The sequence below is a fragment of the Leptonychotes weddellii genome, chromosome 10 (assembly GCF_054177405.1).
Source record: "Leptonychotes weddellii isolate Sample4059 chromosome 10, ASM5417740v2, whole genome shotgun sequence".
Classification (NCBI taxonomy): Eukaryota; Metazoa; Chordata; class Mammalia; order Carnivora; family Phocidae; genus Leptonychotes; species Leptonychotes weddellii.
In genome coordinates, this window is record NC_138378.1 from 86,614,174 (window position 1) to 86,635,316 (window position 21,143).

The 21,143-nt window shown below is 47.7% G+C and overlaps 1 protein-coding gene and 1 long non-coding RNA gene across 2 annotated transcripts in view; one reads left to right on the top strand and one right to left on the bottom strand.

Moving 5' to 3' along the window:
- Positions 1-6,430, bottom strand: part of LOC145715921 (uncharacterized) — a 10,583-nt gene extending 4,153 nt beyond the window's left edge. The window contains exons 1-3 of the long non-coding RNA XR_014138198.1: positions 2,691-6,430; positions 1,933-1,994; positions 845-973 (exon numbers count right to left, since the gene is read on the bottom strand). This is a non-coding gene — a long non-coding RNA (uncharacterized LOC145715921). The remainder of the gene's footprint in view (positions 1-844; positions 974-1,932; positions 1,995-2,690) is intronic.
- A 110-nt stretch (positions 6,431-6,540) lies between these two features.
- On the top strand, positions 6,541-7,621 carry TMSB10 (thymosin beta 10). Its single transcript, XM_081796687.1, has 3 exons — positions 6,541-6,682; positions 6,965-7,079; positions 7,331-7,621. The coding sequence occupies exons 2-3, from the start codon at positions 6,980-6,982 to the stop codon at positions 7,363-7,365; spliced, it is 135 nt and encodes a 44-aa protein (XP_081652813.1). The 5' UTR covers positions 6,541-6,682; positions 6,965-6,979; the 3' UTR covers positions 7,366-7,621.
- The last annotated feature ends 13,522 nt before the right edge of the window (positions 7,622-21,143 follow it).

Consider the following 21,143-nt stretch of genomic DNA (forward strand, 5'->3'; position numbering starts at 1 on the left):
AGAGAGAGAGCAGGAGAGGGGGGAGGGTCAGAGGGAGAAGCAGGCTCCTCGCTGAGCAGGGAGCCCGATACGGGACTCGATCCCGGGACTCCAGGATCATGACCTGAGCCGAAGGCAGTCGCTTAACCAACTGAGCCACCCAGGCGCCCACTTAATTCACTTCTTGGGGAGGGAGGCAATCATCAAGTTCAAAAACAGTTTGAAAACCATTGCTTTACAGCAAGCTTGAAAGACTCAAAGAGCTAGAGGGGCCAGGTAGACCATGTGAAGAAGTAAAACGGGCCTGGCTTATTAAGATGTCATGGTTCATCTTTCCCATATACCTAGTTCTTACTGTGGCAGCCTTCACAATGATGTAAGTATTCTTTACTTCCACAGATAAATAGGCTCTTTCTTTCATTGCTTTAACTACATAGTACTCATGATCTATTTGTTCTCCCCACTTTTGATAGTGAATTAGTTTATCTATTGCTGAGTAACAAACTACTCCAAATCTTAGCAAGATAACACAGCGACCACTTATTATCTCACAGCTTCTGGGAATGGCTTGGCTCAGCAGTTCTGGCTCAGGGTGTCCCAGGCGGTTACAGTCAAATTGTCACCCAGCTGGGGCGCCTGGGTGGCTCAGTTGGTTAAGCGACTGCCTTCGGCTCAGGTCATGATCCCAGGGTCCTGGGATCGAGTCCCGCATCGGGCTCCCGGCTCAGCAGGAAGCCTGCTTCTCCCTCTCCCACTCCCCTGCTTGTGTTCCTGCTCTCACTGTCTCTGTCTCTGTCAAATAAATAAATAAAATCTTTAAAAAAAAAAAATTGTCACCCAGCGCTGCAGCCATCTGAAGACTCACCTGGGGCCAGAGGACCCACTTCCCAACTCCCTTGTTGATAGCCTCCACTCCTCACTGGCTGTTGGCCACAGACTTGAGCTCCTCACTACATGGTCTTCTCCATAGAACTGCTCACAATATGGCAGCCGGCTTGCCCCAGAATGAGAGATACAAGATAAAGAAAGATAAAGCCAGGCACCTAAATGGAAATTATAGTCTTTCATAACTTAACTTCGGAAATGACATACTATCTCCCCTGCCATAAAACATTGGTCACACAGACCTTATCGTGGTACAACAGAGGAGGGGACTTCACAAAGGTGGGAACAAGACGGGGGGATCATTGAGGACCACCTTAAAAGTTGACTTCCACAGAGAGAGGTCCGGGCACAAGAAATATCTCTCTACTATAAGGAAAACACCAGTACAGATACGAGAAATGACAGCTGCCCCTGGTCTCCATGCTGGGAAGACATTAGGGAGTGGTAGAGAACCCAGTCAAGTGAAGAGGACATGGCCCATTTCAGGGGTGCAGCTGCTAATCGAATGCTGCCATGAGAAAATAGAGCTCTTAATGTGGAAATCGTTCCATGTTAAAATTTAATTAAAAATTTAAACCCGGATTCAGATTTCAACAATGCCAATTACCTGCAGTGTGACCTTAACCAAGTCTCAGATCCTATGCTGTAAAGCAGAAATGATCAAAATAGTGCCATTTCACACAGCTTCCAGGAGGATTAAGTGGGATAATACCCATAGAAGTCCTTTGTGCAGGGCCTGGAGCACAAGAGCGGCTCCATAATATTGGTCGCCACGATTATTGCTATTCTGGCGCCAGAGATGAAAACCGGAGCAATAATATTCCCACTCTGTGGCTATTAGCCACTTGGGCGAGCTAAGCAGCTGCCAACGTTTAAATAAGGGGGTTTCCTCCACACAACTACAGAGCAGAACAATTGTCAGCGAGACTGAACCTCAAAGGCCTGCTTTCCCTTTTTCACAATTTTATCTTGGAGAAGTCCTGAAATTCCATGACCTACAAAGAGAACTAGAGCTTTGATGGTGTGGAGAATACAGAGGTCACAGCCTGATTTCTTTGCTCCTCATACCTCCTTTGTGTGAGAGTCACACAGCTATCCTCAGGCTGGCAAAACTGGTACCCAAGAGGAGGCTGAAATAACAGCAAAAAAAAGGACCAGAAAGGTCATCTGGGGAGAAATAGATTTGCTCACCTGTGAGCCTACTCCAGCACAGGGTCTGAACTATCTCCATAACAGTCCACATACCTGGCTATCCACCTCTCATTGAATGCCTCCAAGGACAGAGAACTCATCACCTCTCCAGCATAGTTTATTTCATTTGGATTAAGAATTTTATGTATTGGGGCACCTCGGCACCTCAGTGGCGCTGTTGGTTAAGCGTCTGACTCTTGGTTTCAGCTCAGCTTGTGATCTCAGGGTTGTGAGATCAAGCCCCATGTCGGGCTCACACTCAGCTCACAATCTGCTTGGGATTTTCTCTCTCCCTCTAGCTCTGCCCCTTCCCTGCCCTCTTTCTCTCCCAAATAAATAAATATTTATTTATTTATTTTTATTTATTTATTTTTTTTTTTAAGATTTTATTTATTTATTTGACAGAGACAGAGATAGCGAGAGCAGGAACACAAGCCCCGGGAGTGGGAGAGGGAGAGCAGGCTTCCCGCCGAGGAGGGAACCCGATGTTGGACTCGATCCCAGGACCCTGGGATCATGACCTGAGCCGAAGGCAGACGCTTAACGACTGAGCCACCCAGGCGCCCCCAAATAAATAAATATTTAAAACAAAAGAATTTTTTGTATTGTTCAAAGAATATTGATTGAGCACTTACGGTGTCATGCATTGCATTTGGTGCTGGGGATGCAGTGGTAAACCAGACAGATTGAGCTCTTCCATTTCCTAGTGTGGGGTGAGAGACAATAAACAAATAAAGGAATATATAACACATTTGGTAGAGATGAATTCTATGAAGAAAGATGAAACAAGGTAAAAGTCAAGAGAATAACAGGGGAATTACTCGATATGGGTGGTCAAGGAAGGTTCTCTGAGGAGAGGACACTTAAGCAACTTTCTAAATGAAATAAGAAGGTGCACAATCTGAATATCTAGACTAAGAAGAACATCTCACATGAGCATTTCAACAAGGGCAAAAACTCTGAAGCAGAGTGAATGTCTTCCTTACAGTCAGGGGAAACTCGGACCGAAAACTCTTTCCTCTTACTCACACAGCCACAAAATTCACCTCCTCTTAAGAGGTAATCAGGTTCATCACATCTGTCTGTACCTGTAGGGTTTCTGGTCAGATCAAGAAGGCCCCACATCTGTCCCTATCAGGTCTAGTCTCATCATATTTTCTCCATATCTCCACAGGATCCAGCTTGCCCTAGCATTTACAGTTACATCCTTCCTAATATAATTAGCATTCTATCTACATCCCCATTCAAATCCCCAATTAAAAAAAAAATGTCAAATTGAACAGGCCTGAGGAATGTTGCCCCACGGCAAATCTCTAAAGGCTTCCCCCACACCAACGCCCTCCCCCACCTCCCTACCCTGCAGTTGACAGTCATCAAGAGTCCATTAGCTTCCTCTTATTAGCTCGACATTTTCCAAAGCATCCTTCTCAACAAAGAAAATGGAAATGTAATTGGAGTTGAGTGGTTCAGCTCTCTCAACACCATCTGTTAACAGTATACAATCTGTTCCAAGCAGCAGGCTGAAATGTTGTCAGACATAAATGACACCCAAGTCATAAGTAAATGCAAGGTATGAGCATGAGCTTGTTGATTGACTCAGAGTAATTCATTTACCACACTAGACTTGTAACTCAAGAGTCTCATCATCTTTACGTCTTCCACATCCAGAGGACACTGCCAGATACTTCATGGATATCTGATAAATGTTTACTGAATAAGTACATGTGTGGGTATTGCAGAAGATATTTAGGAAAAATCCCCAAATGGGACCTGAGACCCTGACACCAGTAAGTTATGACTTTTCCATCTCATGGTGCTGCTGCAGAACAAAACATCCCCAAACTTAGTGATTTAAAACAACTACAAATTTATTTTGCTCACCGACCTGTAATTTGGCCAGCGACAACTAGCCAGGGCAGTTCAAGGCTCACCTGTTTGCCTGCTTACTGGTTGATGCTAGCTGTTGGCTCAGACCTCAGCTGAGACTGTAGCTGGAATGCCTACAAGAGGCCTTTCCTTGTAGGTGCTTGGTTTTCTCAGAGTGCAAAGGCATCCTGAGAGAGTCAGGCAGAGCCCTGGGGCCTTTTATGTCCTAACCTCATAAACTGAAAAGCATCACTTCTGCCATATTTCATTCACTAAAAGAAAGTCACACAGGACAATCTATACTCAAGAAAGGCGTTTGAAACGTGTATTATAGCTGTCTCTAGAAGAAATAGATTCCTTTGTTCCCAAAATAAAAGTTGGAATTGGAGTTCACCAGAGGTCCAAACTGGGACAAATGCTCAGGCCAAAGGTGGGGCCCTGTAAGGTAACACCTAAATAATGCTTGGCATTGCATCTGAAAAGGAATTAAGTGGCAGTGAGACCTTCCAAAAAGTCGATGTCTCAGGATGTCTGGAAATTTCAAGCTCAAGTTTGACAGATCCTTCAACAGTGTATCGCAGAGAATGCTCCAAGTCCATCCAAGCCTGCTTTCTTTTTCTCCTGGGTGCGCAGCTTGACTACACTCCCAGCCTCCCTCACAGATAGATAAGACCATGAGACTAAGTCCTGGCCAAAGAGATGAGAGCAGAAATAATGGAGACTACTTTTAAGACTGGTCCATAAAAACTCTAATGCAGTCCTGTATTTTTTCCTCTTTTCCTATCCACTGGCTGAATGGAGTAAACTTCCAGGACCCAGAGGAGGACAGAGTGACAAGAGAGAAGCCGGGGTACCTGAGTCACTACATGGAGGTAAGCTGCCCGACCAGAAACACCAGCATGTAGTGTTGCTGCATGAATGGGAAATAAATTCTTATTGCTTTAAGCCACTTTGGGGGCTGTTTGCTACAGCTGTTTGCCTTCCCTGCCTGTGAAGTTGGATTTTTAGTCACGAAATATTCATTCCCCTCCCTCCCCCACCACGGGTGGAATATACTTCTCCACTCCGTTAACAGTGGGTTTGGCCAATGGGATGTTCATAGACATGAGCTGACATAATATGCTTTTACACACACTTCATCACTCTTACACTCTTCTGTGCTACACCCTCTTCCTGTTCTGCCATCACCTTGGGAAGAATAAGCATCAGCTAGATACTGGTCCAGAGGATGAGATCCAACTGGCAGCTTGGAACCCAGCCCGGCCTAGCCCAACCCAGCAGCAGCTGACTGACCAGCAGATGAATGAGCAAAAATAAATGATTATTATTTTAAGCCACTGAGTTTTGGGGTAGTTTGTTACACGGCATATTATGGAGATAGTTGACTGATACACTAATGAAGTGTGAGTATGGCAGTCTCATGGGGCTGCCATTTTGGTGCCTTTTCTATTACCTCACTTAAGCTTTATGCTAAAGCTATTTTAAAGATGAAGAAACCGAGGTGTAGGAAAAGACTTGCCCAAGGCCACACAAGGAGTTTGGTATATCACATTCATACGCCTAAATACTCTTCCTTCTGTTCCAAACACACTGAGGGAATGTGAGGAAAGCAGATAAAATCAGGGCGGCGGGGACAGGATTTAGGATGTTTCCACCAAATCCCACTTTAACAGAGCTTGCTAATAATACCCCCAGACACTTAAAAAAGGAAAGTTCGGGACAAATAAAACAAAGACCAGCTTCACCCCCTGGGGTTGTTAATTTATGGAACTTACTATCTAAACATCTTTAGATAATACAACTGAAAATACAACTTTTCTAAGAAAGATTTGAACAATCGCATTACACCACTCCTATAATGGGTTAATAAGGAAAATAAGAACGTTTGCAGGGATATTTTCAAGGTTAACTTCAAGGAGGAAAACCACACCCTTGGACACAGTGTTCCTAGAGCCCTGGTGAGAGAAGGACTAGAGAGAGCCCTCTCCGACTGTTTACCGCCCTTCAGACAATGCTTGTAACCAGCATTCAAGATGACCCGCCACCGCTCCCGCAAGAGCCGCCCCGCTCAGCAAGGCAGACGAGAGAGGGCAACCAGCCCCAATCTGAGCAAAGAGCAGTGGAAACCTGTTTCCCCTGTCCCTTCATCACTAGGAACCCTCGGCTAGGATTCTTTTAGTGCGAGACGACGCAAGGGCTCAGCCTCCCCGAGAAGAGGAAAAGGGGAGTTGGGAGGTCGGGGGGGGGGGTCTCTTGCGAGCAGGGATTACTGCAGAGCACGCGTGCAAGGCCGCACATCCATCCACACCTACAACTGCATACTACACATACACGCCACACACCCCTCCCCCGCCGGCCCCCACGCCCAATCTGGAGCGGAGCAGCAGATTCCCGGGGAGGGGAGCGCAGCCCCAAACGGAAAGCTAGGGCCCGGCGCCCACCCGGCAGCGCCCACAGCCTCCACCGCGAAGCTAGGCGAGCTGGGGCGCAGGGAGCTGGGTCTCCCGCCCACCCCCCACCGGGACAGGAAGAGCCGCGCCCAGCCCGCGAGGCAGCCCAGCGGAGGGCGCGGCGGGGAAGCAAGGGGCCCGCGCCGCCCCCGCCCCCGCCCATCGTCTTCCAGCACCGCCCCCGCTGCGGCGGGCGAGGGGCGGGGCGGGGCGCGGCGTATATAAGACGAGGGGCGGGCGCCCTTCTTTTGTCTCTTGCTGCAGCAACGCGAGTGGGAGCACCAGGCGCCGGCTCGGAGCGGAACTCCACGGTGAGCGCTGCCTAGGGCGGGGGCCCCATCCGGGTGGAGTCGGAGCTGGTGAACCTGGCCGGCGCGCGGCGGCCGCAACAGGCGCCCTTCCCCGACGGGACGCCCGGCCGATGGACCACGCCCTGGGGCTGGGGGGGGTGGGTGGGTGCGGGACGCGCCCAGATCCTCGGCCTGCGGGGACCGGGAACGCCCCGGCCGAGTGCCACGTCGAGAGGCGTCGGCGGAGAGGCGGAGGGGACGCTGGCCCCGGCCGCAGGCCAACCGCCTTGCTTTGCCCTCTAGGATCGCTTTAAGAAAATGGCAGACAAGCCGGACATGGGGGAAATCGCCAGCTTCGATAAGGCCAAGCTGAAGAAAACGGAGACGCAGGAGAAGAACACCCTGCCGACCAAAGAGAGTGAGTGCACCCCCGCCTCCGGGTCCGCGTGCCCCGAGCCCAGGCCCCCCCCCGCCCTTTCCGAGAACCCCGCCCCACCCCCACCTGACCACGGCGCCGGGTCCCTGCGGCCCCGGCCCCCTTTTTGTTCCACGAAGCGCATGTCTTCCCAGCCCCAAGCCTCTTTCTTCAGACCCAGACCTCGTGGGTTCCTTGGCTGGGGGGTTGCAAGGTGTCCTCATCCCCCAGTGCCGCCTTCCTTCTCTCTACAGCCATTGAGCAGGAGAAGCGGAGTGAAATTTCCTAAGAACCTAAAGGATTCCCCACCCCCGTCATCTTCGAGACACCCCAGTCGTGATGTGGAGGAAGAAGAGCCACCTGCAAGATGGACACGAGCGACAAGCTGCACTGTGAACCCGGGCACTCCGTGCCGACGCCACCGGCCTGCGGGTCTCTGAGGGGACCCCCCCCAATCGGACTGCCAAATTCTCCGGTTTGCCCTGGGATATTATAGCAAATTATTTGTATGTTTAATGAAAATAAAACACACCTCGTGGCATGGCTGGCGTGGTCTGAGTCTTAGTTGGGAACGCGTGGGCAGTGTCGCTGCAGCAAAATCCCACGCGCCGGAGTCGAGTTGCTGTCGCAGAGCGGGAGGGGGTCGCGGAACGGCCGGTGTGGAGGGACCATTTTTAATGTTGATTTTACCTGCTTCTCCATGAGATTTTGTGCGTTATTATTAGCTGCTTAGCTCTTGGTTTTCATGCACTCCATGTAAAATGTAACCTCACTTTGTCATTCTTGGAAGCTCTTTGGGAAAAATGCTTTTCCAGGGGAGCAGGATTTGTTTTTGATAAGCTTTTACCGTCCCACTGTTTCTCTGGCCTCATAGTTCTGATTTACCCCCGGAAAGAGAACAGTGATTTAAAGTCTGAGAAGAAAGGGGTAAGCAATTAAATCCGGAATGTTGGAAATTGGGTGAGGTCACAAAAGTCTCCTGGAGCCTTTCTTGGAACTTAAAAAAGGAAAACAAAGGCGGGATCCAGGGGAAACCACAGCAGGAACATCAGAGCTGGAGGGGACAGCCTAGCTTTTTGTCTTTCAACCCTAGTGCAGAACCTCCCACAAAAGCTAGCCGTTAGAGGGAGTTCTGGGCTGAGCAGCCTCCGGTGCTGGGAGCAGCAGGAAGGGTGGGTGTGTGGAGGGAGGGCTGGGCTGGCAGCCAGCCCCGCAGGGTCACACCCTCTAGACCCCTGAGGAGAGGGGGACCAACCCAGAGGGGAGTAGTGGATGGGAGGTGGGGAGGCTGCAGGGCATTCTGGAACAAAAGAAACTGGCTTATGATTCCAGGGGTGAAGTTTTCTTCTAAAAAGGGAGGTGAGGACACATTGCTTAGTGATTTGTCCCACATTTTTGTCTGACCAGAAGAGGGCTGGACACTGGGTGAGGGCAAGTAATTTGAATGAGGTGTGATCCCTGTCCACAGGAACTTAAAATCCTGGTGGGTGAGACAGGCCGCCACAGCAGACCAGAGCAGGGACACCTAGGCTGAGGGGCCACTGCCCATTTTGCACAAAGGAGTGACTTGACAGACCTGGGCTATGGAGGGTAAGTGTACCTGGGGTGGGGTGGGGTTGTCAGGGTGGGGGGATAAGGAAGAGAAACATTAGCCCCCCTCCCTGGGGTGGGGGGGCGGGGGGAAGGACACTAACCTCTACTGAGTGTCTGCTGTGAGCCACACGTTGTGTTAGGATTTTTAGTTCTCAGAAACTCTATTAAAGCAGTATAATTACCCATTTTACAGATGGGGAAAGCTAAGGTCAGAGAGACTAGGGACTTGCTAAAGTCACACAGCCAGTGAGTACTGGAGCCAGAATTTGGGACCAGGGGTATGCTTTTGGGGATTCCATAACCCAAGGTTTGGAACATCTGTTGTGTCAAACGTTTCATGAGATTTCATGAGCCTTTACCATTTGAGCATAATTGACCCTGTTGGGGTCTCTTGTTGGGAGGTTAAAGAAAAGGGAACAGAAGAAATCTCTGCTGCCTTCCAACAGGAACACACTAGGTCTACTGGTAAGAAGGGCTCTGGAGAAAAGGGCTGGGGAGGGAAGGGGAGAAGTGTGCTGGGCGGGGAGAGGGAGCAGAAGCACCACTGCGGTTTTCAATAGGGCAGTCAAGGGAGGCCTCTGGGTAAGATAAGAGGTTCCAGGAGGGGGAACACAAATGCAGGGGCCTTAAGGTAAGAGTGTGCTGGACGATCTGAGGAAGAACAAGCAGCGGGAGTGGAGTGAGCACGCAGCAGGGAGATGAGGGGTGAGAAGGCAGGAGATGGAGGAGGCCGATTTGAAGGACTTGGCAACTGTTACAAGGTTGGTTGCTGAAGGGTGCCTCCTTCCCCCCCCTCCCCAAGCTACCCTCCACTGTGGGAGCTCCATGGGTGCCCCTCATGGGCACGATGAATCCTGACTGGGCAGCCACACCTAAGGCCTCTGTGGCCCCAACCTCCTCTCTGGGGCTCTATCTGGGATGTAAATCGCATGCTCCCTTCCTGTGGGTCCCACAGACTCCCCGACCCCAGCGGGCTCACCCTGGAGATCAGTTCCAGAACCCCATCTCCTAGGGTGCCTTTACTCTCAGAAAATTCCCATGACTCTCTCACGCCCTCCCCAAGAAATCCTTCCTATTCTGAGGTTATGGGGTGCTGATGACAGCCTCGCTCTTCCTAAGAATTTAAGAAGACACAAATCAAGAGGACCCTTAGGGCGCTTTTGCTTTTCTGCTCTAAGATAATGAGCTGATTGGATGGGGCCAGCGCAAGGTGGGGAAAGGAAATGCAGATGGGAGAGGGAGGTCACTTACCGTTTCAGAAGTCTTAAACACCGCATCAGTTTATAAGGTAAGGCTGCCTTCCCCCACCCGTCTGGGCTCCCCAGCTGCGCACTGGCACACACATCTAGACATCCTGAGGCCTGAATGTTAAGACCAAAAAGGCCGAGTATGGGCAGAGAGGCCCACCTTCCTAGGCCCCGCCTCTCTCCCAGTGATCTATCCCCTGGGATCACGGGGAAATCACAGCGGGGACAGCCCCAGACCCTGGAGTTGGAGTACCAGAGAGCACTGAGGCACCCCAGGCCCTCTTATCCTCTCTTTTCTATCCCTTGCCACAGGGGAATAACAACACCCTTGGGAGAATTATAGTGAATTGCTGGTTTATACCCTTTCCCTCCTTTCTGAGAATTCAGGGACCAATTACTAGTCCAATCACAAATGAGGCTTGCTCTGAAGCTAAAATGAAAAGATTTTTTTTATTAGAGAGAGAGCACGCGTGCACAAGTAGGCAGAGCGGCAGGCAGAGGAAGAGGGAGAAGCAGGTTCCACGCTGAGCAGAGAGCCTGATGCTGGCCTGGATCCCAGGACCCTGGGATCATGACCTGAGCCGAAGGCAGACGCTTAACTGACTGAGCCACCCAGGCGCCCCAGTTTTTTTAATCCTATGAAGAGCTAAGGATTCCCAGATTCTAAGGCCATATACTATTAATTCAGAGAAAAGAGCTGAAAATTGTATAAACAAGCCCCCTTGAATATTTTTCCCCACTTTGAGTGACCCTCTGTCTCTTTTCTAATTAGTCAAACATTAGCCATCCTACAAGGCCCTACCAATCACCACTTCCTCTGATTAGCCCTCCTGGACTTCCCAGCCAAAGACTTTCTCTTTCTCTTCTCAGCTCCTATCTGTACCTCTCTGCCAGTACCTGGACACATAACATCACTTCGTGGCTAGACTGAATAGAGACTGATTCTTATTAATCGAAGCCAGCACATAACGCATGCTCAATACTTACTTACTGAATTATAGCTGAAATATCACCTGGCCTCCCCTACTCCATCTTGTCTACGCTAAAGCCACGCCGCTACCAGGCCCCACCACGGTCTTAATGTTGGCTCTACTGGGCATTGACAGAGCCCATGCATGATGGGTATGTGCAAGTTACCATGGTGCAAGAAAGCCAAACATCTTCATTTTCCTCCCAGAGCCCAGTTCAGGGTACACTCCTATTACAAGGAGGGGAAATACAGGTGATTCATAATCGAGGCTATTGACTGAAAACTGTATATTATCCAGACGGCAACGGTGGGTCTCAACCAGTTAAAAGATTTTAGATACCGGACTGCTGTTGTCTGTGAAATACAGAGGCTGTGTTCGTGTTCAGTTTAATTCAGCATGCCTTTCTGAGCATCCAGCGAGGGTCTATCACTGTACCAGGCCTGTGGAAGCGCCACAAGATGGGAGCCAACAAAGAATGAAGTAAATGCTAGAGAGAAGGTGTATGAAGGAGTGGGAACTCTGGATAGGAGGCTGCTTCATGGGGGAAAAAAGCATTTGAAGACCTTGAGGAGGGAGAGGGAGTGGTTCAGTGAAAACAGAAGCCTCACCATTAGCCTAGGAAGGTACACTGAGTTTTTTATCCTGTACACAGTTAAGAGCCACTGCAGATTTTGGAGGCTGGGACAAAGTGATCTGAGACGTATTTGATAGCATGTGAAGGATGTTGTGACCGACAAAGACAATTATCTATCCAACCACTATCACCACCATGACCCACTCCTCATCCCCTCCTATCCTACCTTCTTCGTGGCACATGGCAGCCCAATTTTATTTAGATATGAAGCAGGTGACAAGCTTCAAGGGGCCAGCCCCAGGAGCAAAGTTTGATTAGTATAAACACAAGACACCCAGGCACTGAGCATTATAGAAATTTCTGAGGGTGTTTGGTTGCAGTTTGGCTATCATGATTAGGGAACACTATTGACAGTTCATAAACAGGGGTCAGGAATAGTAGACATCCGGCAAGGCATGGGACAATTCCACACATCAAAGATTTGTGCTGTGCCCTGCATGCCTTTTTTGTTTTTTTTTTTAAGATTTTATTTATTTATTTGACAGAGGGGCAGAGGCTGATTGAGCCACCCAGGCACCCCAATTTTTTTAATCCTATGATTAAAGCAGACACCCCACTGAGCAGGGAGCCCAATGCAGGACTCGATCCCAAGACCCTGGGATCATGGCCTGAGTTGAAGGCTGATGTTTAACTGACTGAGACATCCAGGTGCCCCCTGCATGACTTTCTTTAAAGACTCTTTATTATTGTATAACATGCATATAGAAAAATGCACAGGTCACAAGTATACAGCTCGAAAAAATTAAAAAATTTAAAAATGAGTGTACAGCTTGATGAATCTTCACAAACTGAACACACCCTAGTGCCTAGGATAGTCATCTACCTACCTCACTTCTAACAGTATGTCTGTATTTTGCCTACTTTTGAACTTTACCTAATTGGACTTGTAAATGAATTACTACACATTTGTATCGATGAAATATCTCCTTATAATTATGTGAATCTAGCAAAAACGAATTCTGCACAAATTTAGTATACATTGCATTTTCCAAGAATGCAACTAGCCTGTAAATGTAAATCGAGGGATGCCCTTTTTGTTTTTCTAACTCAGAGCTTTCCCAAGAGTTCGTGGCACTGACAGTGATATTTTTCTTGGCTTTTGAATTGTTGATACAATGCGATTGTATCAATGCACATTTGAAGCTGCTGGATTCATGGTAAGGCTGGGTGTAGGTGCAAACAAAGTACAGATTGCGTCTTTAGCTGTAGAATATTACTGTGCCATAGTGTTTTAGTCAGCTTTTGATAGGTCGTCTGCAGTAACAAACTCCAAAAATTTCAATGGCTTACAACAACAAATTGTATTCTTATCCATATAGACATCAGTTGAAACTCTGCGCCTGTTGCACCTGTCTTTATTCTGAGAGCCAAGCCAAAGGAGTAGCCCCTGCCTGGGACATGCTCTTGTCGCAGCAGAAGGAAAGAAGAGGAGCGCCTGGGTGGCTCAGTCATTAAACGTCTGCCTTCGGCTCAGGTCGTGATCCCAGGCTCCTGGGATTGAGCCCCGCATCAGGCTCCCTGCTCAGCTGGGAGCCTGCTTCTCCTGCTCCTCCCTGCTTGTGCTCTCTCTCACTATCTCTGTCACTATCTCTGAAAAAAAAAGAGGAATGGAGAGCCATGCAATGGCTTTTCAAGCTCTTCTCAGCTGTGGCACTTCCATTCACGTTCCATTGACCAAAGCAAATCATAAAGCAAGCCTGCCTGGCATCAATTGGGTGAGGCACAGCAAGTCCCATGCTATCAGTTGGTATGTATAATTCTGTTACAGGGAAGGCAGGAAATACCTGGGAGTCATGATAATACAATTTACCATATATATTGAAAGGCATATATATAATTTTTTATAAATTCTATTCCTTTATTTCACCTTTATATTCCCATAAGGGCTTGTATTGATTTGTTTTTAAAGTATGTGTGAGGGTAGATTATATTATCTTTGATTTCCATTTCAGGAAGGAGGAGTGTTATAAAATACTTGATGCAAAAGGAGATGCTGGTTCTAAACAGTTGGAAATTAGCGGTCTCGCCCAATCATGGTAATTTTAATATTACCCTCGCAGTGATTGACTTAAGAATAGACATGCGTTGGGCGCCTGGGTGGCTCAGTCGTTAAGCGTCTGCCTTCGGCTCAGGTCATGATCCCAGGGTCCTGGGATCGAGTCCCACATCAGACTCCCTGCTCTGCGGGAAGTCTGCTTCTCCCTCTCCCGCTCCCCCTGCTTGTGTTCCTGCTCTCGCTATGTCTCTCTCTGTCAAAAAAATAAATAAAATCTTAAAAAAAAAAAAAAAAAGAATAGACATGGGTTGAAAAAAAAAAAAAAAAGAATAGATATGGGTTGCAATTCTGGTCAGGGACCCCCGAGGAAGCCTCGGGGATTTCTGAGAAGACTGAATTGCTCCTTAAGAAGGACATAAGAAAAAACATTGCAGGCCACTGTGTGAGGATGTGCTACCTTCTCGAACCATGACAGTTCTCTTGAAGCCGTGAAGGGAAGTGCAACACATTGACAGTGGCAAAGTGGAAAAATAAAAAGAATCTGTGCAATAATGAGCTCTTGAGATGCCGAGGTTTCTTGAAAGTGCCTTATCTTCGAATATTTTGTTATGTGAAATAATACATGTTTCTTATACTTAAGAAATCTGTAGTTAGGTTTCCTTACTTGCAGTCAAAAGTCTTCTACAATGATCCTCTGCAATGGGAAGTCTGGGTGCAGAGATGCTGGTTATGAGGATATTGTAACTGTCCAAGCAAGAAGTAATGAGGACCGAAGTTAGGGAAAGGCCGGTTCATCCACGGTGCCATGCTGATCAGTGTTTACCAACCAGCTCTCAGTCAGGGTGGAAGTAGGTAAGAGCTGATCCGTAGCATTTGCTGATTTCTGTGGTGTAAATATTGCCAATTTTAAGCTGTCAAGAGTTTAACCATCAGCTTGCTGCCTTCTGAAAATGTAACGATTGGATCTTTGCAAGTCGGTGCCATTTGGCTCCAGCACACACCACTGGCTGTGGGGATAGAAAATCAGGACAGATACAAAACACTTTGCAGAGGGAGAACTGGCAAGACTTCAGATGATGGGGGCAATTACAGAAGTTGTACTCTGACAGACCAACAGAAACTTGAACTGGTCTGTGTGACTTCATTTGTGTGTCTCAAGTTCCAGAGGGGAACTTGATAAGCAGGGTACTTCCCAGAAAGCACAGTGGGAGACACGGTAGCGCTTTGGAGAGAGACTCCACAGTCCCTGAGTCAGTATCATAAATTAGTTTTATGGCCAACACATTGTTGAGAGACAATAAAATGAGGCCGTGATAAAGTGGGTGTCTCTGGCACTGAGCCCGGGGAAGGGCAGGGTGAACCCACATCAGGCTAAACCCTGGAAGCTGCCACTGGTGGGAGGCTGGGTGGAAGCTCATGGTGGGAAAAAGCAGCAGGGTCGGCCAGAATCAACATGCTAGGTAGGGCCAGCCCCAGTGGAGAAGCTACCGCTATTCACTGATCCATTGCTTTCTCCACTTACTCAACCACAATTTATTAAGCATCTGCTAAGTACTGGGTCGCAGGCTAGGTAGTTGCTCAGGATAAACGAAGTGGATTCTCCTGGACCTCATTCCCTCACAGGTAAGAAAAACAGGTACCCTGGTTTCATGACAAAATACAGGATCATGGGACACTGTATTCTGGTTTAAAACTAAATGGGTACCAAGCTTAATTCTTACCTCTCTAGTGAAATTCAGAAGCTGAGCCCTTAAGATGAAGAGATGGCCCTGTTGATTCAGTCCTGGCGTTATTCAGCCTTTACTCTGAATGTCCGTGGCATTTACGTCGATCTCTGTAATGTTAAATTGATGTGTTTCATAGAAGTCAGTAAGATCAGACGGACTTGGCTATTAATGGGAAGATAAAAAAAAAAAAAAACCCAACAACAACCCATTCGTCCCATGAATGCTATCTACAGTTGTCAAGCACCCACCCCATAGCTAAGAATTTTTCCACATTGTGGAGAAATCCTATTCTCTAGGAAGGCAATTCTGCTCAAAAAAGCTCCCACTCTTGCATCAGTGCAGCCCCAAGACCTTCATCGGAGGCATCGGTAACTAAAAAGAACCTGTTCTTTGAGTCACTGTTTTTGTCCAAATGTTATCTCATGCCAAACTGTCCCTTATTTTCTTTCCTGCTACTCAGATGCCAGGTTATTTGATCTGGCTTGTTCTTAGGGAAAAAAAAAAACGGAAGAGTGCAGAATCGTACCATGTGGATTCTTTGATTTTTTGATTTAAAAAAATCATATCTGACCTGTCTTAAGCAAAAGAAGGATTTATTTACTCATGTAAGCGAGATCCAGGGAGTAGGTTTTGCCTCAGGTGTGGCTGATGGAAATGGTCAAATGATGTCACAGGGACCTGGTTTCTCTCTCTCCATCTTTCAGTTCTGCATCTTCCTTCTTGGGATGGCCTTCCCACTCATCGTGACCATACAGCTGCTGCAGCTCAAAGACTACCTTCCTCCGAGGTGTGAGAACAGCAGAAAAGAGAGAATGTCTCTTCATCCAGTTCAAACAAAAAAGCCTGGACCTAACTTTCACCTGTCGGAACTAGGTCAGATGCGCCTCCCTGGCCCAACCACACTGGCCAGGACACAGTTTGGTTTAAACCTAGGTCATATGCTATGCCTGTTGTTAGGGGATGGGTCAGCCTCACTAGAATCACAAGAACATCAAGTAGACATGGAGTAGATTTCTTTTTTTTTTTAACGAAGTAAAATTGACATACAACATTATATTAGTTTCAAGTGTACAACATAATGATTTGATATTTGCATACACTGTGAAATGATTGCCACAATCAGCCTTGTTACCATCTGTCACCAAACAAAGTTACAAAATTCGAGTAGATTTGTAAATGAAAATTAAGGACTATTATTAAGAACAGGGTAAATGGATATTAAGCAGCCAGACTCATCATTGTTCACCACAGTCATGTACTAAACTAGCATATACAGGCTCCATATTAACCTCTTAGCCCCTGGGAACTACATGAGTCTTACCTTGGTGTAGATAAACTTGAACTGGTAGAGAACACCTAACTTCTTTGTCATCATGGCCCTTATTCCCAATGTTCTTACCAAAAAATCAGGGCTGGGGCAAGGGTTCTGAGATTAAAGACACACAGACACACACTCACACACACACATACATACACTGCCCATGTATATACGGGTGTGTACATACAGAGAGAGAAAAAGATATTTTTAAGGAATTGGCTCACACAGTTGTAGGGACTAGCAAGACCAAAATCTATACAGCAGGTCAGCAGGCTAGAAACTCAAGCAGTTCTTCCATGTTACAATCTTAAGACAGAATTCCTTCCTATCCAGGAAGCCTCAATTTTTGTTCTTAAGGCCTTCCCATATTATGGAGAGTGATCTCTTTTATTTCAAGTCAGCTGATTGTAAATGTTAATCACATACCAAATACCTCCACAGCAACAGACTGTGGTTTTTGTTTTTTTTAAATACTGAGATTTTTTTTTTTTTAAGATTTTTTTTTTTTTATTTGAGACAGAGAGAATGAGAGAGAGAGCACATGAGAGGGGGGAGGGTCAGAGGGAGAAGCAGGCTCCCCGCCGAGCAGGGAGCCCGATGCGGGACTCGATCCAGGGACTCCAGGATCATGACCTGAGCTGAAGGCAGTCGCTTAACCAACTGAGCCACCCAGGCGCCCAACAGACTGTGTTTGACCAAATAATTGGGCACCACAGTCTAGCCAAGGTGACATAGAAAATTAACCAGCACAGAGGGACGCCTGGGTGGCTCAGTCAGTTAAGCATCTGCCTTTGGCTCAGGTCATGATCCCGGGGTCCTAGGATTGAGTCCTGCCTCGGGCTCCCTGCTTCTCCCTCTGCCTGCCGCTCCTCCTGCTTGTTCTCTCTCTCTCTCTCTTTCTCTGACAAGTAAATAAATAAAATCTTAAAAAAAAAAAAATTAACCAGCACAGTGCTTGAGGTTGATTTGTGATTTCATCCTCATAGGCACTGGATTCCAGCAGGCATTGTCTCCAGCAAGGAACACAGAATGCAGAAGTCAGGTTCCCACCCTGACCTAGGGCCAGGAAAGCACCTTAAAGATAGAAACTGTATGAGGGATAGTGGAGCAGAAAGCTGGGAGGAGCCTCAGTTCTGAGCACCAACCTCAGAACCTCTATCTATATCAGGCTTGGGTTGCCTACTTCCAGACTTCTTTATGAGGAAGACAAAAAAACTTCTGATATTCAAGTCACTGAATTTTGGGGGGTTTCTGCTATATGCAACAGAGCTCAATTCTATGTAATACCAAAAAAAAAAAAAAAAAACCTAAGAAAAACAAAGAAAACAACTTGTTTAAGAAAACAAAGGACTAAACAAGGAAGCATTGTCTTATTTATTTTTAAAGATTTATTTATTTATTTACTTAAGAGAGAGAGAGAGAGAACACAAGCAGGGAGGAGGAGCAGAGGGAGAGGGAGAAGCAGACTCCCCGCCGAGCAGAGAGCCCGATGTGGGGCTCCATCCCAGGACCCTGCGATCATGACCTGAGCTGAAGGCAGAGGCCCAACCAACTGAGCCACCCAGGCGTCCCAAGGAAGCATTATTTTAAAAGAGAGCATAATTCAAGATAAGAGAAATAAGACTAGAGTATTTGTTGTTGTTGTTGTTGTTTTTACTATAAATATAAATGTTTTAAAAAATCCTTGTTGGGGGGTGCTACCTGGGTGGTTCAGTCGGTTAAGCATCCACCTTCTGGCTCAGGTCATGATCTTAGGTTCCTGGGATTGAGCCCCATGTCAGGTTCCCTGCTCAGCGGGGAGTCTGCTTCTCTCTCTCCCTCTGCCCCTCCACCCTGCTCCTGCTCTTTCTCTTGCTCACTCTCTATCTCAAATAAATACATTTTTTTAAAAATCTTAAAAAAAAATCCTTGTGAAGGGGGCGCCTGGGTGGCTCACTTGGTTAAGTGCCAAACTATTGGTTTCAGCTAGGGTCATGAGATCTAGCCCTGCCCCGCGTGGAGTTGGCTTGAGATTTTCCCCCTTCCCGCTCCCTCTGCTCCTCCCCTCCCTCCCCCACACCCCCCCCCAATAAATAAATAAAATCTTTAAAAAATCCTTGTGAAGGACTCTCAGACAGTGTCAAAACCATTTTCAATCATATTTTTTCAAGACAGGTACATCAGTTTTCAGAAAGGCAAACTTAGGGTGTTAATATCAAAGTAAAATTCAAGTCAGAAAACAGTGAACAATTAAAGAGTGTTGTTTAATATTGGCAATCATTATTTTAAAACATCCCCAAGATTTTATGCACCGAATAACATCATGGGCACGAGCGCGCGCGCACACACACACACACGCACACTTCGCACATCGTTATAACTTAGTAGAGTGCCAGGCCCAGATGGTTTCACAGATGATTTCTTTCAAAGCTGCAAGAAAGCAATAACTTCAACACCTCAAAATTTGTTTCAGTAGCTAGAAAAGGACATATGTCTACCAATACATTTTGCAAAGCCAGAAAGATCCTGAAAACAAAATCTATGAATATTGTTGTAAAATTCTAAATAAAATACATACTAGCAAATTTAATCAGGAAGTACATTAAAATAATACTGCTATAATGCTGCTAATTAAAGTTTGTTACAACAATGCCAAGATATTTCAGTATCAGGAAATCTATTGTCATAATTCAGCTCATTAATTGGCAAAAAGAAAAAAGTATATTTATCTTGATATGAGCCCAAAAATCTGTTTTTATGAATTTCAACGGCTATATCTGATTTCTTAAAGTTCTTAGTAAACTAATAATAGATGAATTACTTAATAGAATATAACACCATCTGGTTCATACTAACAGCCAATGTATTATTTAACAGTGAAACGGAGTAATTCCCACTATAATCTACATCAACCTCATAAATAAACACCTATAATAACATCTTCATGTAAATGCAATAAAGACATCTCTAGAAAATACTGCTGCTTTATTAAACTGCAAAAGCAGTGTCCTTATGAGGCACAAAGCAGATCTGTAGGTGCCTCCCTCATTTCCACCCCACAGGCCACCCTCTTCCCGCTAGATTGCTGCCCCAGCCCCTTAAAAAAAAAACAAAAAATTCTAGAGGCTCTTCTAATGGGAGAAACAAGACAGATGACTAGCTCTTGGGCCAACACTGACTGTTCCCATCACTAATGCCCAGCTCTTCCTGCAGAAGATTTTCTGCCCACAGGCTCAGGGTGCTGAGGGGGCTCTTTCCAGAACCTCTCCTGGAGTCTGGCCCACCAGGACCTCAGGCCTAGTCCATGGCCTCCCCAAGCCAGGAAGGCTCAGGCTGATCCAGGGCAGGTCCAGGCAAGTGGGATGCACCGGTCTGTTATTTTACAGTTTAAGCATCACGAGAGGGTCCGATGACTCAGCAATTTCTTGAGCCAACATCACCCATGTGGTGAGGAAATGAGGCTAAGGGTGATCAGAATCAGCTGTGGGGCAGAATGCGGTAGAAACGCGCCTCAAGCCGGCCTCTACTGGACTCGGGAGATCCAGGGGCCGTTTGGAGCAAAGAGAACCTTGGGATGCAAGAGTGCCAGAAACGTGTGCGTAACCCCGCTCCCCAGTCACCATCCGCTTAGGACTGCGGAGTCCCCAGAAGACCGGCCGCGCGCCATCTGGTGGCCCTCCGTGAAGGTGTCCACAGCGTGGCGTGAACCCCGTAACTTCAATCGCGCGGAGTACCAGCTCCCTGCCCGGCGGCGGCGTTGCGCTGCTCCCGGAACGCCAGGGGGCCCCATTCTCGCCGAATCCAAAGTGAAGTCGCCCCTTGGCGTGAAGCGGTGCGGTGGTCCTGACGGTGTGGGCCTTGGAGGTACCGCCCTACCCGGCGGAGGGGAGGGCCACGCTTGAGCTGGCCCTTGAATAAGGTGAGGAAGGGGGGAGAGGGCCTTCCGGACAAAGGGCCTATGCCCTGGACGAAGGTTGTGGAAGGGCAGGGCACAGAGCCTAAGTGCCTGGGGAGCAGGTGGGACATGGGGGGGAGGGGGGAGGATGGGAATCGCTGTGTGAGGGGTCCCCAGAGCCATGGCAGGGAGTGTGGACTTTATCCTGGGCCAAGCATTTTAGATGCAAGTAGCGGGCAGATGGGCATTGTTAAGCCGACTCTGTATTTTAAGAAAATTTGAATTGGAATGCTGTCAGGAGGCTGTGCTCTCACCAGACCCCGCCGCTCCCCCGCCCCCAAGCATGTGCGTTTATGACCCTGTAAGGGCCTGCGGTGCTGCTTCTGCCTAGCACAGCTCGGAACTGAGAGGAAGGAGACATGCCGGCCAGCGGCAGGAGAGTGGGCCGTCGAACCCTCCGCACTGGATGGTGTGGGGCCGAGGTGCTCCCCCATGACCGTCGTCACTACGTGCTGACATGAGATGCCCAGGCTCTCCAGGAAAGCCTGCCGCCCTGGTCCGCAGCCGCCGGGGACACGGAGTCCCGCGGTCCTGCTCTCCGGTCCTTGCTTCACATCAACACTGGCTGGCCACCTCTGTGTTAAGGACTGCCTCTTCCTCATGCCTGGGTGGCTCAGTCGGTTAGGCGTCTGCCTTCGGCTCGGGTC

Coding starts and splice junctions, on each gene's coding strand:
- TMSB10 (XM_081796687.1), top strand. CDS start 6,980: ATGGCAGACAAGCCGGACATGGGGGAAATCGCCAGCTTCGATAAGGCC. Junction 7,080..7,330: donor CACCCTGCCGACCAAAGAGA/GTGAGTGCACCC, acceptor TTCTCTCTACAG/CCATTGAGCAGGAGAAGCGG.